This window comes from Quercus lobata, chromosome 2 (genome assembly GCF_001633185.2).
Source record: "Quercus lobata isolate SW786 chromosome 2, ValleyOak3.0 Primary Assembly, whole genome shotgun sequence".
In the NCBI taxonomy this organism is placed as follows: domain Eukaryota; kingdom Viridiplantae; phylum Streptophyta; class Magnoliopsida; order Fagales; family Fagaceae; genus Quercus; species Quercus lobata.
In genome coordinates, this window is record NC_044905.1 from 90,509,196 (window position 1) to 90,529,170 (window position 19,975).

At 32.4% G+C, this 19,975-nt stretch overlaps 1 protein-coding gene across 2 annotated transcripts; it reads right to left on the reverse strand.

Moving 5' to 3' along the window:
- Positions 1-6,928: 6,928 nt before the first annotated feature.
- On the reverse strand, positions 6,929-12,401 carry LOC115977137 (codeine O-demethylase-like). Of its 2 annotated transcripts, XM_031098816.1 has the most exons (5): positions 12,029-12,118; positions 9,468-11,657; positions 8,182-8,429; positions 7,570-7,897; positions 6,929-7,324 (listed from the first exon to the last, which is right to left on the reverse strand). In XM_031098816.1, the coding sequence occupies exons 2-5, from the start codon at positions 9,693-9,695 to the stop codon at positions 7,088-7,090; spliced, it is 1,041 nt and encodes a 346-aa protein (XP_030954676.1). In that variant the 5' UTR covers positions 9,696-11,657; positions 12,029-12,118; the 3' UTR covers positions 6,929-7,087. The 2 variants fall into 2 exon arrangements, with proteins under 2 accessions (XP_030954676.1, XP_030954675.1); XM_031098815.1 differs by lacking the exon at positions 9,468-11,657 and having other exon boundaries at positions 12,029-12,401.
- Positions 12,402-19,975: the final 7,574 nt, after the last annotated feature.

The window sequence follows — 19,975 nt, forward strand, 5'->3', positions numbered from 1 at the left end:
GTTGGGTCTTTGGATTTGATACGGATTTGTAGTGGTTGGTTGGTTAGTTGTTGGATGGATTTTGGACTGTGGGTGTGGCTATTTGTTTGTAGCTAATTTCTGCGATCAGGATCGGGTTTGAAATTTGTATTTCGTGGAAAAAAAATTATTATTTATATAAATATTGCTAACATGGAAAATTGTGGGAGCTCTAAAAGCTTCGGTTATATATATATATATATAGATAAAAGTTGGGCTTAGTAGTTGCAGTTGCGCCAAGTGGCTACTCTAAGCATAGTTTAGTAAATTAATTTTATATTATTTGTTAGATTATATTTTCTCAAATTAAGGGATAATATTTAACAATTGTTTAATTTACTTAAAACTTTATTATTTAAATTTTAACAAATTTAAATTCTATTTAAATTAAAAGTCTATTATGAAAAATTTTAAACTTAAATCTCAAACAATAACAACCCAAGTTTTCTTTCTCCAAAAAAAAATATTAAAAAACCCCCATGCTTTGACTTCTACTCCAACTAAAAGTCTATTATCAATATTTTAAGAGCAACTAATTAATAAATTAATTTTATACATTTAGACTTCAACAAATTTAAATTCCATTCAAACAAAATTTCTATTATAAAAAAATTCTAAACTTAAATCCAGACAACAACCCACGTTTTCTTTCTCCAAAAAAAAAAAAACCCCACGTTTTGACTTCTACTCCAACTAAAAGTCTATTATCAATATTTTAAGAACAACTAATTAGTAAATTAGTTTTATACATCTAAACTTCAACAAATTTAAATTCCATTCAAACAAAATTTCTATTATAAAAAATTCTAAACTTAAATCCAACAACCTACGTTTTCTTTCTCAAAAAAAAAAAAAAAAAAAAAAAAAAAAACAACATTTTGACTTCTACTCCAACTAAAACTCTATTATCAATATTTTAAGAACAACTAATTACTAAATTAATTTTATAAATTATTTGTTATAATATATTTTCTCAAATTAAGGGATAACATTTAAAACTATTTAATTTGAATAAAATTAAAAGTCTATCATTAAAATTTTCTAAACTTAAATCCCATACAACTCGCATTTTTGTTTTTTTTGTTTTTCCCTTAAGTTGCATCGTATTAAATACATATTTTATTAGTATATTAAGCTACAAGGCTAGCTCTTCACTAAGGAATAAGATTTAAAAATAATTTAATTTAAATAAAACTTTATCATCTAAGTTTTAAAAATTTGAATTCTACTCAAACTGATAGTCTATTATCAAGATTTTCATATATATATATATATATATAAAGTCATGACTTTTTTTATATAATCTCTCTTAAGCAATAAAGTTATCCCTATAATTAAATCTCACACAATACACCCCATGTTGTTGTATTTTTTTTTCACTTTTTTTTCCCCAAAATGCAACTTGTAGGAATAAGGGCCAAAAATTGTATATTGGGTCTTGAGCTTTGGCTGAGGACATTAATTGGTCCGAGGATGAATAAAAAATAGTGAGAGTGTTAAGTTCAAAATCCCATAAGTAACATGTAAGTAGAAAGGTTAGGAAATGTGGTCCGAGGAGGAATGTCTCCTCAGATAAACAAAGCACAGGTCAAACATATATTCTATTACTCAACGTGACCTTCTAGGAAGTTTCGCTTAAAGGGACGTGCATCGTGAACGTACTGGAAGAGTGGAAGCTAGGAAATATCTAAAGAAAAGCTATTGCCACCACATTGAATGCCCTACAGCTAACTTTCTGGCCGCATTTATGTAGAGAAGACCCCTGAACAGTGTTGTCTTGTCTATCGCAACTCACAGAAAACCAGAGAAAGTATCTGATGCAATAAGCACTCAAGTAGTGGCTCAAATGATCAACAAGTGTAGGATCAAGATAACGAAAAAGGGAACTATATAATGTAAGAGATCCTCCATGGATAGGGGATCAGAAAAAGGGAGAAGAAAGCACTATAACAAGAAAAATCATATTTGTAACTGTTCGCAATTAATATACATTAGAACTTACCTCATCGGACCGGGCCAAGAGTGAATTTATTTAGGTCAATCCTTCTAGTTTTTGTTTGATTATCTTTCAAACCTATTCTATATGTTGTCAAACTTATTAGGCCCTAGTTTTCCAACCCACTTTCTATAAATTTATTGTGTTAGGCTTACTGGGCCTATAACCCCCTTATATTTTGGGTTTGGGCTTTAAAATGTGTCCTTACACAACTAATGCTTATGTTTTAATCTAATAAATTCATCTTATTTATTTCTTTGCTTCTTAATTTGCATGTAGGATATTATGCCAAAAGAAGTTTACTATAAAGAAGCAAAACAATTGACACCATTTAAGTTCTTGGTTCTCTTATGTAAGTTTTTAATTTTTTTACTCTCACTAGTTTATAAATTAATTTTATATTATTTGTTAAGATATATTTTCTCAAATTAAGGGATAATATTTAACAGCTGTTTAATTTAGATAAAACTTTATCACTTAAATTTCAAAAAATTTAAATTCTATTCAAACTAAAAGTCTATATCATCAAAAAACTATAAACTTAAATATTTCAAAAAATTTAAATTCTATTCCAACTAAAAATATATTATAAAAAAATTCTAAACTTAAATTCCAGATAACATCATATGTTTTCTTTTTCAAAAAAAAAAAACTTTTGACTTCTACTCTAACTAAAAGTCTACTATCAACATTTTAAGAACAACTAATTAGTAAATTAATTTTGTATTATTTTTATGATATATTCCCTCAAATTAAGGGATAATATTTAAAAACTATTTAATTTGAATAAAACTAAAAGTCTATCCTCAAAATTTTCTAAGCTTAAATCCCACACAACTCATATTTTTGTTTTAATTTTTTTCCTCAAGTTGCATCTTATTAACTTAGTACTTTATTAGGATATTATTCTATAGGACTCTTGACTAAGGGATAAGATTTAACAATAATTTAATTTAGATAAAAATTTATTACATAAGTTTTAGAAATTTAAATTCTACTCCAACTAATAGTCTATTATCAAAATTTTCATATATATATATATATATATATATAAAGCCATGGATTTTCAATATAATCTCTCTTAACCAATAAAGTCATCCCTATAATTAAATCTCACGCAATACATCCTGCGTTGTTGTATTTTTTTTCTTCACTTTTTTTCCCCAAGATGCAACTTATGCTTAATTATGTTTTAATCTGATAAATTAATCTTACTTATTGTTCTCTACTTCTGATTTTGTGGCCTAGTTATTATGCCAAAGGAATTTTCAATAAAAAAGAAAAAGAAAAGCAAAACAATGGACACTCATTTAAGTTCTTGGTTATCTTATGTAAGTTATTTATTTATTTATTTTTAATATTCTCAAATTTTGAACTCTTTTGTGTATGTTCTGATTTTGGGTTTTGGTTATTATATTCAATTTGTGAGTGTGTTGATTTTTGTAATTCGACTATCACTAGGAAAAAAATTGTATTGAGAAACTATTTTGTTTATTATTATTTGTGCTAACTAGAGCATAGATTAAACATAATCCAAATATGAATTATCTCATATTAAGAAATTAACACAAAGTACAAATAGAATAGTAATAGTATATATAAAAGTACTTGAACATGGAAAAACATGAAATGTATGTCAATGCACGGAAATAATAATGGTATATATAAAAGTACTAGAACATGGAAAAACATGAATGCAAATGTCGCATTTATTGGTCCGTGTAATCGTGCATAAAAGAAGGACAAGTGGCATTGAAGCCATTATAGAAGTTAAAGTCCTTATCCAACAATTTGGAGCAATCAGATCTGCCTTAGGTTTCAGGGATTCATGATAGTTGTGCTTGTGTCCACAGATTTTCCCTTCACAATATCAGTTCAGTTTCCACGTTTGGAAGAAAAAACCAAATAGGCAATGTGTTAATATCAACTTCACATGACTGGCCTTTTTCTTAATTTGTAACATGCCTTCGCTTTATTATGCATTGATGTCTCAATCTGTTGCGCCCAGTGGCATCAGGATTTTTATCAGTAGATGTAAAATCTTTTAACTAAAAATATAAATCAAATACATGGATTTGATATTATTTATAAAAAGTTTCTACTTCAAATCAATAATTCATTAAAATTTGAAAGGAACTATCTATACCTAACAAAATTATACTCCGTGGATTTTCCTATACTAAATTGCCATAATATGCTCCCTAAATTTATCTATATAATATTTTAAAAAAATAAAAATAATTACAACATACTGCTAACCTCGCAGCTCAAACTCTTTCCCCCCTAGATTTCCAAGCATTTTGTGCATGGGGAGATGCCAATTCAGTTACAAGGCCTTTGGCATATAATATTTAAAAACTGAAACATAACATTTATTGTTGTTACGCTTATGTTGAGCCACATAGCGTAACATTTCAGATTATTTTAGTCCATTTCTATACATTTGGTCTAGTTCGGTCCATTTCGGTCCATAGTGTTCCATTCGGTCCAATTTGATCATTTTGGTCCACTTCAGTGATGCTTTGGGAGGAGAGGTTTGTGTAGAAAGAGAATTGCTGTTTTATTAACAATTATGTCACATTCTCAACGTAATGTTGGTAAGTCATTGATAAAATTACATTTTTTTTTAATGTTTTTAAATTTAAAAACATTTAAAAAAAATACAAAACTTAAAATTACATTTTTTTTAATGTTTTTAAATTTAAAAACATTTAAAAAAAATACAAAACTTTAAAGTTTTGTATTTTTTTGGTGATATAATAAATAATAGATTTGCTTATATCCGCTTCATCTTTAGGTTATTCAGGACGTATAGAAAATGAACTGTTTGTAAGGAGTATTAAAAACAAATTTCAACCACATATTACGTTATTTACAAATTTTTTTACCTTTATATAATAATTGATGTAAAATGCATTATGTTTCCTATAAAAATAAAAAATAAAAAATAAAACCTTACAAAATTTAAAACATTTTCAAATAACAAATATAGATAGCTTATGACAATTTTTAGACCTCTTAAAATACAATTGGATTAACCTAGTTAATTAGCCAAGTTATTACTTAGTCCAAATTTCAGATCTAGGTTATCATAATCAAACAATCATATTATGCAGTTCAAATTTCAGATCTAGGTTATCATAATCAAACAATCATATTATGCATAGCAGCGGAAAGATAAATAACACAATGATATAATCGCCCAGGAAACCAAACCGGTAAAAACCTGGAGAAGATTTAACCTAACTATTCTTAAGGTAAACCTGAATCCACTATGAAAGAATTAAAGTTTTACAATAGGACTTAGACCACTAACATCCTATTGCTACCTGTGGGGGCCAGTTGGTCACTAAAATTATTAAAGTCAAGTTAATTGGGCCTGTGGCCCATCCAAGGACATAAATCTGTCCGATGAGGCCCATATCAGGTTGTAGGGGTAAATAAATGAAAGGAAGGGTAAATATCACGTAAAGCAAGTTCAATATTCGTCCGAGAACAAAATCCTTCTCGGCAATATGAGTCTGAGGATGACCAGAACGCCACCTTGTTACAAACGAACTTCGAAGCTACGTCACCACTAAAAGTGGGATAAGGGACCAAGGGTAAGAAAAAGAAGGCAAACAAATATATATAACAACAGCTGCTTCCGCATTAATTGCCTCTCAACCAACTCTCTGGCCACATTAATGTGGAGGTGATGCCTGAACAGTGATGAAGCAGCCTTACAGTTGCTAGTTGGAGGTTCCACAAGGTGTTAGATGGGACAGAAAGAGATCCCCTGAACCCAACCTACACGTGTGTGGTGAAGATGGTATGGAGAGGGTAGTATATAACATGAAAGAAAGCATTGAGGGAAAGGAGATGGGAACATCAGAAAACAAAGAGTACTCAGAAGAAAGCCTTAAGGACAAAAGAACTGAACTTGTTTCAAAAGAAAAAATTAATTGTTATAACTCTGTTAACCCATCTACAAGCGTGTGGTTTAATCGTTTTTCTTTTAGAGTTAACATAATTCTTGAACATCCACGCTCTACAAATTTTATTATTTGGGTTTTTAACGTACGAACCCAATACCAGTTTGGGGTCGTTACAAATTGAGTCCTTACACTACCCACTAGTAGAAACTTACTGACACGACCATGTGCAAGCTCCGAGACCACGGACTCCTTCTTTCTTGGATTCTCTTGCAAGTACAAGCACATCCGCTTGTGTTTCTTTAAGTTCTTATGGTAGCAACTGAATGATCATCAAGTTCTTGAACGAATCTCCTTCTTGATAATCCTAAACTTGTGTAAAGGAAAGCTCCTCACAGATCTCATAAGAGATTTACACAAACAGCAATATGAGTAACCCTAAAACGTGGCTAGGGTTTGCCTTATATACCTAAGGCAAAAATACAAAACCCTAAACGTTTTAAATGAACTACGGCTGAGTTGGAATTTTGCAGAAAAAAGCATTCTGCCCGAATTTCGATTGATCGAGCCTAAGTTTCGATCGATCAAACCAGGCCGAATTGCACTTTTAATTCTGCATCAACTTAGATCCAACTTTACATAAATGACATAATTCTGAGCAAGTCTAAACACAACTAAACACCTTGTTTTGATCATAGTTTGCCAATAATACACATTAGAGTTCTAAATACATAAGTTCCTAAGTCTTTAGAACCTAACAGCTTAATTTAAAAAATCTAATATATTGTATCAATTATACTTTGTTAGAAAATAATCACATCATTTTAAGAAGGATTTGGGACTAATACTTATAAGTCTCTTTTGCTATTTTCATTTTTTACTTAATAAGAAAACAAATTATTAAATTTTTTCATGCATCGTGCAAGTCTGTGACTAGTTTCTAGTAAAATAATGAAAAGGGGGATAGAAAAACTTAAACCATTTCCCAAAGTTGAAAAAGTAGACAAGAAAGACACTTTATTCTTAAGTTGCAATCTACATATCAGAAAGTGAATTAAAGCCACTTCTGACATTCATAGAAATGTAGATAAAGTATCAGAATACCATAGTTTTACCATCAACTTGCTTCAACACCAGAATAGATAAGCAGGAAGAAAATTTAAATTTTTGCTTCCTCGAGCGCTACTTTCCCTTTCTGAAAGCATTCATAGTTGAAAGCAGCGAAGTTTTTCACATTTCTGTACAGCCTTGGCCTTTTCTCGTCTATCAATTGTTCCACAGGTCCAATCTCTTTATCCGGCTCTGGTTCATTAAACGTGGCCACAGATATCCTCAGCTTGTCTGTGTTAGTCAATACCCTGTGCAGTGGGCTCTTGAAAATTCCATTGCTCATTATCTGCACGAATTCATATACAACAAACTACATATATATCAAACTTGTAAATTTCTTTTATAGGTTAGGCGTGTTAGTGCATATTAATTGATTGCAACTATAACATGTCAGTATTATGAATCTTTATTAGTTTAAATATTTTTAAATATTGAATGAATATCACAGTACTTTGAATGAAGGTGACATTTCTTTGCATGCAAAACTTGCTTAAGCGCTACTAAGTGACCCTCCAACTGACTAAGTCATACCTGCATTTGATCCCCAAGATTGACAACAAGAGCATGAGGAATTACAGGAACGTTAATCCATTTGTCATCTTTGAAAATTTGAAGACCTCCTACTTCATCATCTTGCAAGAGAACTGTGGTTCCTGATCTATCTGAATGAGCTTTGACACCTAGAACCATATCAGGTCTAGAACAAGGTGGATAGAAGTTAAATCTTGCTTTTATCAGTGAGTTGTCTCCAAACTGGCTTGAGAAGCTGCCCTCTACCAAATTCAGAGACTTTTCCATGGCCTCAAAGAGTATATCCATCACACCCTTCAACTTCACAGCATATTCATGTAAAATATCTCTGTAAAATTAAATAAAGGATTAATCACCAACAATATGAAAAAGGACTATATCTATGGAAATGCTTCACCATGTTAATCTAAGTCAGAAAATGCTAGACAAAGGATAAAAAAACGAAGTGAAATGTTAATACTACTACTAGTTTTATTAGAAACTATTTAAAAATTCACATGATAATAAATGTGATTGACTGATGGGTGCCACATTAACAACGTAACAATTGAATTTTTTTAATTACATTTTTTATAAACTGAATAGAAATAAAAAAAAGTATATTAAACATACTTGAAATCACTTGGATTTTCTGGCCAAAAATTGAGCCTTCTTTGATCTTCTGGGAAGACCTTAAGAGATAAGCGACTGCTCCAGTCAAGGATTTGCTTTTCTGAAACTACTCGGTCTTGCCCATACCCTTCAACCTCATTAGCTGCTCGGGAGTACTTATGTTTTTCTTCTGCTGGAAGTACAAAAAATTGTTTTGCGACTTCGCGTAACTTGTCAAGTAGTGAACTTGGAATTCCATGACCTATTGCCTGAGGCTCAAAGGTAACTTTAAGACAAGTTCTTATAGAAAAAGAAATGCACAAATTCGATTCATTTCTTTTAGGATCTAAACATATTATTCAATCCAGATAAACGTTCAAATGTCTATCTGAAAAGTTTCTAATTGTTTTCTTTCTAGACTCTAGTGCATGCAAGCACAGTTTTTGTTTTTGTTTTGTTTTTTTGTTTTTTTTGCATTCAATAGTTGGGGGCGGAAATTTGAATCATGAATGCTTTTGTTGGAAATAACATAACATGTTAGTTGAGCTACAAGGCTCTTGGACATATGAATAGGTTTATGATATAAAGTTTTGATTGTTGAGTTACAAGGCTCTTGATCATATGAATACGTTTATGATATAAGGTCTAACATAACTATTCATATGTCCAAGAGCCTTGTACATGCAAGCACAGCTTTTTTTTTTTTTTTTGTTTTTTTTGCATTCAATAGTTGGAGACAGAGATTTGAATCATGAATGCTTTTGTTGGAAATAACATAACATGTTAGTTGAGCTACAAGGCTCTTGGACATATGAATAGGTTTATGATATAAAGTCTTGATTGTTGAGTTACAAGACTCTTGATCATATGAATACGTTTATGATATAAGGTCTAACATAACTAATATTGGTTTTTACTATGGTTTTAATACCATTACAGATTCTAGATTTGGCAGTGGCTCATGCTCAAATGCATCTGATATTCTAATCACATTACCCTCCTAGTACATAATCCTTATTTTGCCTTGAATCAAGAAATATCAATTATTATTGATTTAGGCATAATCAGGGCCCAACTTCTCTTGTATATCTATAGAGACCTTCTGTACAAATTTGATAACTGGGAGAGTAGGGATCTGAACCATAGATGTCCCAATTGGAAACATTACATGGTATCAATTGAACTACAAGACTCTTGACTAAATGCTTTGATGATATACTTTTCCTAGTAACAAAAAGGATAGCTATTCTGCCTAATGTAGCAGAGAACTTTCGGTGAAAATTTTCAAGTTAAATATAAGTCCTAACCTGGAAGCATCCTCCTGAGCTCAGAGCTGATCTTAGTTTCTCAAGTTCATTATCTACTTCTTTCGAATCATGTGATGAAGATAGGGAGAAGATGTTGATATCAATGATAGGAATTGAGCCTAGTGATGGATCAGAAGACTGTATAGATCCAAAACTGCTATCTTTAACAATGTATTCTTGTGGTGGTTCTTCGCTATTGATGGACATTTCTTCCACACTCTTGGACATTTCAGCAGAAGGGAGAACTATGCTGTCAGTGACGTATACTGTGTCCCTGGTGTTACAACTATACAAGGCTATAGGAATAGGAGCAAACCTAGTCAGCTGGGCTAATATATCTAAAGTAGGACTCCACTAGAGAGACTTTAAAATCAAGGGGGTCCAGGGTACATGATTTTAAAGCTTTTTCAGTGCCTGAATCTGTGAGCAGATGTCTCATTTTGATCATCACCTCAACAATATTCTTATAATATAATGTGCCCAACGGGGTCTTTTTGCTTTTGTCTTTTAACTGGATCAATTTATAACCTTATTAATTTCATTTCTAAAATGTTTTTCTTGAATAAAGTGCAGACCCACTTGACTGAATCATCCTTATTACAAGGCGCCATGGATCAGAAAGATGTATTATTATCTACTTTTTTTTCCCGATGAATTGGTCGGTCAGAAAGAGATTAGTTAAATCAAGTTGCTCGTCTGTTTGCTGTATATTATATTATCACGTTGGAGATTACTATAATGATACCCATTAGGAAGATAAATTAGCTCCGAACTTCACTTTCCGTTAGATTATAATATGTGTAAGGCATACATATGGAGTATAATATTCATTGCATTGACAAAATGGTCTCTGTGTCTCTCCCCTTTCAGTTTTCTTGCGACTTGCTCAAACTAGCTCCAGCAAATTGCTCATCCTTTTGCTTTATTGTATTTATCACATGTTCTATACTTCTATTAGATTAGTATAATGATCACACCAACCAAGAAGATTTATAGCTCTAATCAAAGTTTTCGTTCCATTGGCTTTTTATACTTTGACGTATATACATGGAAAGAAAAGAAAAAGACATGAAAACTATGAACGAATTACTTCACAAAGTAGAAAAAGCTTGAGAATAAAAACACCCAGTTACCATCTACTAACCATGTTAATGGTCAACTAAACCCCTCTTCTAACATTTTACAGTTGAGGCTAAATGTACTTTGTTAAACAAGCATCATAATATCACAAAATTCCATACTTTTACCATCAACTCGATGAAGGGTACAGAACAGATCATAAGCACGGTGAGAATTTGAAAAACTTGCATTCAGCACTCCCATTGTCATAATTACAAACGTAGCAATTTTCACCTCGCAGTTCAAAGAAACGTCAACTTTACCAGTCACAACTCTTTAGAAAATAAAATGACAAAACCATCATTTTCTACTCAGAATTATTGAACTGGCCTTCCCTATCTTTTATTTTAAATCCTATGTTGATTGCAGTCTACATTGTACAATCGAAAGTCGAAACCCATATCACCAGTGACAGAGCAGCTTTAGATCCAACAATAGTTCCTAAAACAGCTAAACTATCACCACATTTTGTAGAGAATACAGGTATGAGTAAAATCTCAAATTGAATAATAATGAGAAAAATAATTGGCTAATATAACACAGTTAAGCTTGTACCCATTGGGTTTAAGTCTTTTAAGCTAAGTGTTTCTCTTTATATTATATTAACTATTCACGAAGTCAAGATGTTTATCTCCTGCCAACAAGTTTTACCAGAGTTGATTAATAACGAAAAGAAAAGTGATGGATAAGAGATCATAAGAGAGTTGATTGATAAGTGAGGGCTCGATAATGACTTTGAAAAAGAAAAGTGATGGATAAGAGGTCACAAGGGAGAGGACGAAGACTAACTCTATGTTTGGATGGAGGGAGATATTCCAACCACCTCATTTTGGACACATGATTAGATGACACCTAAAAATAAGATGATCATTTTAGTTCTTAAACCAAAAACTAGGACCCATATATTTTGGGCCCAAGTAAGGTACACGTACCCCACAAGAACCAAGAAATGATCTAAAGACCCCATCCAAACTTTTGTGAGACCAACTCAAGTCCTCCCAAATATACCCGGTCCAGTGGTCTTTGCCCATACTTCTTCCTCTTCTTCTTTTTCTTCTTTCCCCGACAACACTACCAATCAAAATTACATTATTGATTCAGTTATTACACACACACCAAATCATCGTGGACATCATAGGTTAAACGAATAAAAAAAAACTGTTAACCTCAAATGCATCCTATCACATTATCCTCTCTGTACATAACCCCTTATTATGCCTTAATCAAGGATAACAATTATTCTTGATTCAGGCATAAACTAGTCTGTTTACTATTGTCTTTCGCATGTTATATTTACAGGATATGATAAATCCTTCTTTTTTCTTTTTTGAGGAAAAGATAAGCAGGTTCTAAAATAAATCTAAAGTACCTTGATGAAATATTATCCTTAGCAACAATAAGAATAGCTATTCTGTCTAATTAAGTCAATATTAAGAACTAACCTGGAAGCACCCTCCTGAGCTTAGAGCTGATCTTAGTTTCTCAAGTTCATTCTCTACTTCTTTAGGATCATGAGATGTAGATAGGGAGAAGATGCTGATATCGATTACAGGAATTGAGCCTGGTGATGGATCAGAAGACTCTATAGATCCAAAGCTGCAATCTTTAACAACGTATTCTTGTGGTGGTTCTTCGCTATTGATGGACATTTCTTCCACACTCTTGGAAAATGTATCCATTTTAGCAGAATGGTGGACTACTCTGCCAGTGACGTACACCGTCCGTGAAGTTACAGCTCACAAGACTTTAGGAGCAAAATTAGTACAGTACCAAGAAGAGGGAAGCACATGCCTTTAAAGCTTTTGATGATTAAGGACAAAAATTGGGTACCCATTCAGATGATAATGTATATTCAATCCTTCCCAATAAAAAAATAATAATAATGTATATTCAATCCTTTTGATCATTACTTTATTTATTTATTTATTTTTTTGGATGAGGATCATTACTTTAACAATATTCATATAGGAGTAATATAATGTGTTCAACGAGTAATTTTTAGATACTTCTGGAGCATGAAAAATTGTATTATCTTTTCTCACATTTATGACCACGAAAAATGATGCTACAATGAATATGAGAGAAGAGAGCATCATTTTCTTGTACTCTGAGAATACTTAAAAAAAATTTGTGTCAAACAGGTTCTTTTTGTTTTTGTTGTTTACCTTGGTTAATCTATAACCACGTTTTATTTTTAAAATATTTTTCTTTTATAAATTAAAATTCAGACCCACTTGTCTAAATCGTCCTTAATTATAAAAAGGCGCCATGGCAAGACAAATTTATGTTTTCCATTGGATTATACTAATATTTAGCAGGCATGGATCCATGGTTTTCAGACTTAGACCGTTCAATAAACCGTAGAAGAAAGAAGTTCAAGATTTTTAAAATCAGACCAAAATCAAACCGTAATAACGTCATAATTAATTTAATAATTATTTAAATATAAATAAATATATTTGTGACATATAGAAATTTAATAAGGTAATAATGCCACGTATCATACCCAAGGCCGAGGAGGCCAATACAGTTCCAAGGAGTCTATACACTCGGACGGTAAAGCCGGAGAGGCAAGCCATGGCCACGTCAATGGCACATTACCAGAGGGGTCACACTATAGAGGAAGAGCTTCAAAGAGGGGGTTAGCCATGACGTGATTAGAGGGATGGTAGTTGTCACCACATTTAATGCACCCCACCAAAACACCTTGGCCGTATTTATGTGGAGAAGACCATTGAACAGTGTTGTTTTGGTTATTGCAACTCATAGAAGATTTAAAAGGGCGTATGACGGGACAAACACTTAAGTAATGGACTGCATAATCAACAAATGGAGGGTCAAGATCAGTCAAAAGAGGCTATATAATAGAAATCCTCTAGGGAAGGGGGAGGTTCATCAAAGAATCTGAAAAACACTATAACACAAAGAACTGAAATTTTAGTCAAGTCTAAGAAAAATATACTCAAGAACTACTCTTTTTGGACTTTGCCGAGGAAGGATTTCTTCACATAAAACCTGTTTTTCTTTGTTTTATTTCAATCTTTAATCCATTATGAGCATTGTCCAACTCACTAAAACTTAGTTTTTAACCCACTCTCTAAAAATTCTTTATATTGAGCTCTTTAGGCCTTAATCCTGTTACCTTGTGGGCTTATGATCCAAAACCTGCCCCTTAATATTAAGTTAGTTAAATAGAAAATTTAACTAAAATAATCCAATTAAATATGGAACTCTATATTTCAAATATATTTTTTCATATCATAACTTTCACAAAAAAAATAAGAAATATCAAATCTTAAGCAAATTTAAATATAATATTTATTTATTTATTTATTTATATATTGATTAGTTAAACTTGTGATAATAACAATAATAATTATTATTATTATATAAGAATTAGAAAGACACTCAAATAAAATAAAATAAGATTTTTATATTATTTAATAATTTTAAATTGAAATAATTATTTAATAATTATTATATACTTAACTGTAAATATTAATTAAAATTAGAGCAATGATAGTACTATAACATTTTATGCAAACTAGTTGATGTCCTGTGCAATGCACAGGTACTGTATAAATTTATTTTTAAAAAACTATATATTTTTTACATGAAATATCTTTATAACCATGCATAATAATTATTATTAATATTGCTTCCTTTACCTTTGCTCCCAACCATGAATTACCTTCCTCCTTAGATTGAAGCTTCTCAATCCAAATTTCTCTCCCTTTGCAACTCAATGCTGCAATGAACGACTTGTTATCATCGTAAATCAAAACTCCTGTTTTGCTTTATTCTTTAAAAATAGCTCTATCAAAGTTTATTTTGAAGGACAACTTTTAAGGAGGTTGCTATTTATATTTGATTGGACAAATATGTGATGACAAATAATTAGATTATCCAATCCATTGAATCTGACTCTTACAATTTTACATTGAACTTAGTTCTTGAAAGACAACTCTTAAGGATGTTGATATTTATGCTTAACTGGTTAAATGTGTAGAGACAAATAATCATATTATACCCAATCCATTGAATCTAACTCTTGCAATTCTACTTTGAACTTTGTTCTCATGCAAAAAAAAGTAAATTGAAAAGTTGTCATTGACTCTATCTAAAGCATTTAAAGAAATAAAAGCATATTAAAGATTTAAGTTGTTTGACTAATTTAAAACATCAACCCATTGTTTGGAATACAATGGGAAGAGCATAGTTTTTGTTATACTCTTGATTGCATGTGTATCAATTGTTGCCAAAGAAACTAAATATGAGCAAGCTAATATCATAATTCAAACCAATAGTAAAAAATTAAAATAAATAAAAACATTTTTGAATATGGCTTAATGCATTCTCACATTCATGGAATGACAAATCAATAGATACTAATTTAACTGATTACACTATTTGTATTTTTGATCCATTGGAGTATCTTGCAAACTTGCAATAAAATAAGCGCTTGTTGAATAAAATCTCTCTAATAAAACAACTTACATATCTCAAGATATGACACTACCAAGCTGCCCTTGATGGTTCTTTCTGACAAAATCAATCTTGAGCACAAAAACTTCAAAACTACACATTAAAATTATTAGTTACAATGTAAAAAGATTATACTGCATGCATTTTTTTATATTTTTAAGAAATGCCTTTTTAAATTGTTCTTGGCCATTTAGTAACTTTAGCTTAGTGAGGTAAATGTCAGTATACTTAATTTATTTATAGTAGATTATGTTTGTGTGGTTTCTCCTCAAACATGTTTCTTTTTGCAATCATCAAAGTGTTCATGATGGCTAAACTTTTTAAACCTAAAAAGAAAATGAAGCACATAACAACCTCAATTTTAATATATCTTTACAAAAGTTACCCTTTTGAATGTATAAGATCAACCAACAAACACAATAGAATCAAATTGTATATAATGAAATTGAAGCATCGGCTTAACACCTATACTAACTTGAAAAAACAAAAGGGAAAAGGACCAAGAAAACAACAGTCACGCTCATTCCATTGAAGTTGAAATAATAGATCCTTCTACACATATTGAATACATTGATGAGTTTAGAAAGTTTTATATCTATCAAAAACAAAATGTAGAAACAAAAATAATTAGAAAAACCCCATAAGTTTGTTATGCTTAAAATTAACCCAACAAAAAAAAAAAAAATTAAATTTTGACAATCTTAATCTATTAGCAGAACTTGATAAAAATCATAATTAGCAAATAAAAAAATGGCATAAAGAGCATCTTATTATATGACTATATTAATTTATAGAGCCCCAAGCCCCAAAAGCCCATAAGAATGATAATTAGCAAAAGAAAAGTATATGTAAGTGAAAGAGAATCTAAGTATCATTTTATAAAAATAAATAAATAAATAAAAATTATCATATAGAACCACGACCATTATGACATGAAGCAAGTGGAAGATGAGCATTATTGTTGTTTATTATCCAAACTGAATAAACATAAGATTTTTTGGAAAATTCACGTGTTCTTGAATAATCTAAATGCTATTTCAGTTTGTGCAAATTATAGAACATAGAATTGGTAATTTAGCAACATAGGCATAAAAAAAGGCATGTAGTGGTTTAGGAAGAGTAGGCAATTAGTTATAAGGGAAGAGGAGTAGGCATAAACATAAGAAAACCTTTGGACGGAGGAATAAGGAAAACAAAGAGTTTTTTATTATTAACATCCATCTATCTTATCCATTAGTCTTATTTATTACTAATTGAGATTTATTGAGTTTAGTAAATAACTGATGTGGCATTTAATAAATGTAATAAATTGAGAATGATGTGTTTTATTTAACCACAAAAAAAAAAAAAAAAAAGTTCAATTATCTTTTCAAAGAGATTGCCACTTAGCAAAACCTCATGTTCTTCTGCATGAGATCTCTACTTTTATGTATATATTGATTGATTGATTTTGCTACAATTTGTCACGTGACGAGATGTGAGTGGTATAAATGTTGACCCACAATTTTTTTTTTTCATTACTCACATTTTGTCATGTGTCAAATTATTGCAAAAAATTGTATAAAATATTGTGATACTAACATTACTCTTAAAAATACTTAAAATATTTATTGCATCTATCAATGCACGTCACATCATGTTGGGCTAAGCTGAAAAAAGATCTAAGAATAATGCTAGAAATACAAACTATTTTACAAAAAAATTTACAAACTGCTGATGTAGTGAGTAATTATTGGTAAATAAAAAAGTGATATTAATGATGTGCTTAGATGAAAACCAATAAAAAATTTGTCACATCAGTATGTTATATAAATGTTGCAAAATAGTTTGTGCTTGTAGTATTAGTCAAAGATCTAAATCTAATGGCTGAAAATTTTTGCTTTTATTAAAATATTAAAACTTTTCATCATTTCCAATGCTAGCCACGTGAGGGGCTTAGGAATTCAAAAAGAATACAAAAGAAAGAAAGAGAAACACATAGTAGTATTCAGTGAAAAAGAGAGGAAATTATAGGCTGATGGAGATGAACAAAAGAAAGAGAAGAAGAAGAAGAAGAAGTAGAAACAGAAGACGAAGGCGTGATCGGCGACTGTGTTGGCAACCTACTGCTTCAACTGGGCACAGACCCTACTTCATTATCTTCTTCTTCTCTAGTTCTTCCCCCCCCCCCCCTTTTTTTTCTTTTTTTCCTTACAAATCTCGTTATTCAAGATCTAAAAAATAAATAGTTCATGTTGGCCAAATCTTTAATTTTGGCCGGAATGGGCCGAAACAAAAAGGAACCGTGAGAACTGTTCACAATTCTACAAACCATGCGGTTTGACCACGGTTTGCACGCATCGATGCTTTTTTGGCATAGAGAGGTTCTTATGGTTAAAAGAACCGCAAAAATGAGGGATTCACGGTTAACCGAGTTGGACCTTATGGTCTGGTCCAAATTTCAAAACCATGCATGGATCAATAAGATAAGCTAGTAGCAACATTTTTCCCAATAAATTGGTAAGAAAGAGATTAGCTCAATCCAGCTTGTCTGTTTGCTTTATTATTTTTGATAAGCAACAATTTTATTAACAAAAAAACCATAAACAACCGCTTAAAAATCAAAATTCCAGCTTCTTGTTCAAGAGCTAATACATCATAAAAAATAATAATTGATAATTCCTTGGATATCGGTAGGTTGGCAAGACTCGAACGATGATCTTTGGGCTATCTCCTGTAATACAAAGAACACTGAATCAGAGGAGACCGGTGGTGACCGGCCAAAAGTCCTTCGATGATGAAGTTAGTTACTTTTGAACTCTCTGTAAGGAAGGAGTATTTTCTCAAAGTAAAATTGTCTGAATGCCTTACCCTTCATCGAAGAATCCTTATATAGTATGTGTGAAACGATTATCTGTTTAGTAACCGTTCCCAATGTTGAGGAGTTCGGAGAATTGGGGGTAACTTCCATAACCGCTATGGAAGTTACCTAGGTTGGACGGGCTGTTCCATAGTGAACTCGTCCATCTTTAGTAAGAGATGGACGAGACCATCTTGGACGGCTTTCCCTGCTTAAATGATGATGAGTAAGATTCCATGAGGCATTGTTCGTCCATAGACGGACGAGGTTAGCCACAACGCTTGGAACATTCGCTTCGCCTATTTGATTTATCGTAGCTTGTCTTTCTTTGGACGAGACATATGGACGAGTTATGGAGTTGGATGATTTCTGTGACACCATCAGTTGCCCCCTCGTCCATGTGGGTCGTCCAAAGAGTTGGGTGAACTGCCGACATGTCCTTGGACGTATATATAATTGGTTAATAAATCAATGCACCACGTGTCATTTTTTGATTGGCGACTGATTCCGTCGATTTAGTTTTCCGAGGTAGATGCCACGTGTCGTTTTCGTATTGGTAAGGTCGTTTCAAATGCCCAGGTCAGCATCCTATAAATAGTGGAATGCCTCCCTTAACCCTTCTCATTTCAGAGATTCTCTTCCTTGACATTCATCCTCTAGAGCCTCGTCTAGGAGTTCCTCTGTGTCTAGAGTCTTTTTCCGTCTAGAGCCAGGTATTCTTCTTCTCTCCGTCTTTAGGTTCTAAGTTTCTTGTCAAAGATGTCTGTTGCTTCCTCGTCCACTAATAGCCTTAATAAGGCTATAGACGAGTATTATGAGGATAGTAGTGATAGGTCTAGTTCTAGCAGTGCTAGTGATGATAGCGGAGGAAGCACGGACGAGAATTACTCTTCTGGGGCCCCTGAGTTCCCTATTGAGGTCGTCCAAGAACAACTTAGGAGAGCTTCTGGCTCTCAAGCTGGCTCTCCATCCAATCCTACGGACGAGGTAGAAACCGTCTTTAGTTGTGCTGTAGGTGTCCATTCTAAGACGGATGAACAAAGGTTAAATAGTCTTAGATCTTGGTATCAAATCCCAGACGAGTTTAACCCTAGGCTGCCCGTTCGTGGAAAGTGGTGTTGTGAACCACGTTTTGGAATAGGCATCTATGAATCTTACTTCCTAGGTGGCCTTAGGTTTCCTTTAAATGCCTTCGCTAGAGAGTTATTAGTCAAGTTAGGTTTAGGTGTTTGTCAATTCAATCCTAATGCATGGAGATTAGTTATCTCCATGCAAATTTTATGGAGGGAAGTTTTTGGTGGGGACCGTCCTCTTACAGTGGACGAGTTTCTTTATTGTTATAAACCTTCTGCAATAAGTCAATTTGAGGGTTTCTATCAGTTTACTGCTAGGGGGAATGATTGTAGGTTAATCAAGTCCCTAGCTTCGTCTGACAAGAAGTGGAAGACGGAATTCATCTTTGTTTCAGGCTTCTGGGCAGGGAACCTTATGGACATAGGCAGGGATCCCTTTCCTCCTTACACTGGGAACCTAGGGAACCTTCGTTTAAAAGGTACGTCCCTTCCCCTTGTTTATTTTTATTCTTTCTTCTATTTGGTATATTTACAATTTCTAACCTTTGTTTATTCATTGTGTTGTAGCTGCCAAACGTCCATCTTTGAGCAAATTTCACCGTGATCGCGTCCACAGGGCTCGTCTTCATACAGACAGGAGCTTTTGTTCTCTTGTCACCTTTAGACGTCTAGCCAAGTGGGGTTTAGGTCCTGAGCCTTCAGACGAGGCTATCGCCCATGAGGTTACTGTGCGCAAAAGTAAGTTTTTAACTAAGCCTCTTTTTTTTTTTTTTTTTTTTTTTTTTTTTATGTATACATTCCTGATCTGTTTATCTCGTTTTAGGAATGTCAACAATGAAAGAGAACAAAGGGAAAGAAGTTGTAGGTGAGGGGAAACATCCTGAGGCTCAGACCCAGGATCGTCCTGAGGTTCAGGCACGTCCAACGGCTGGGGACAAAAGGAAGTTCTTGCCAAAGAACATTGACTTGGAAGGGCTCCCCAGTCGTCGAGA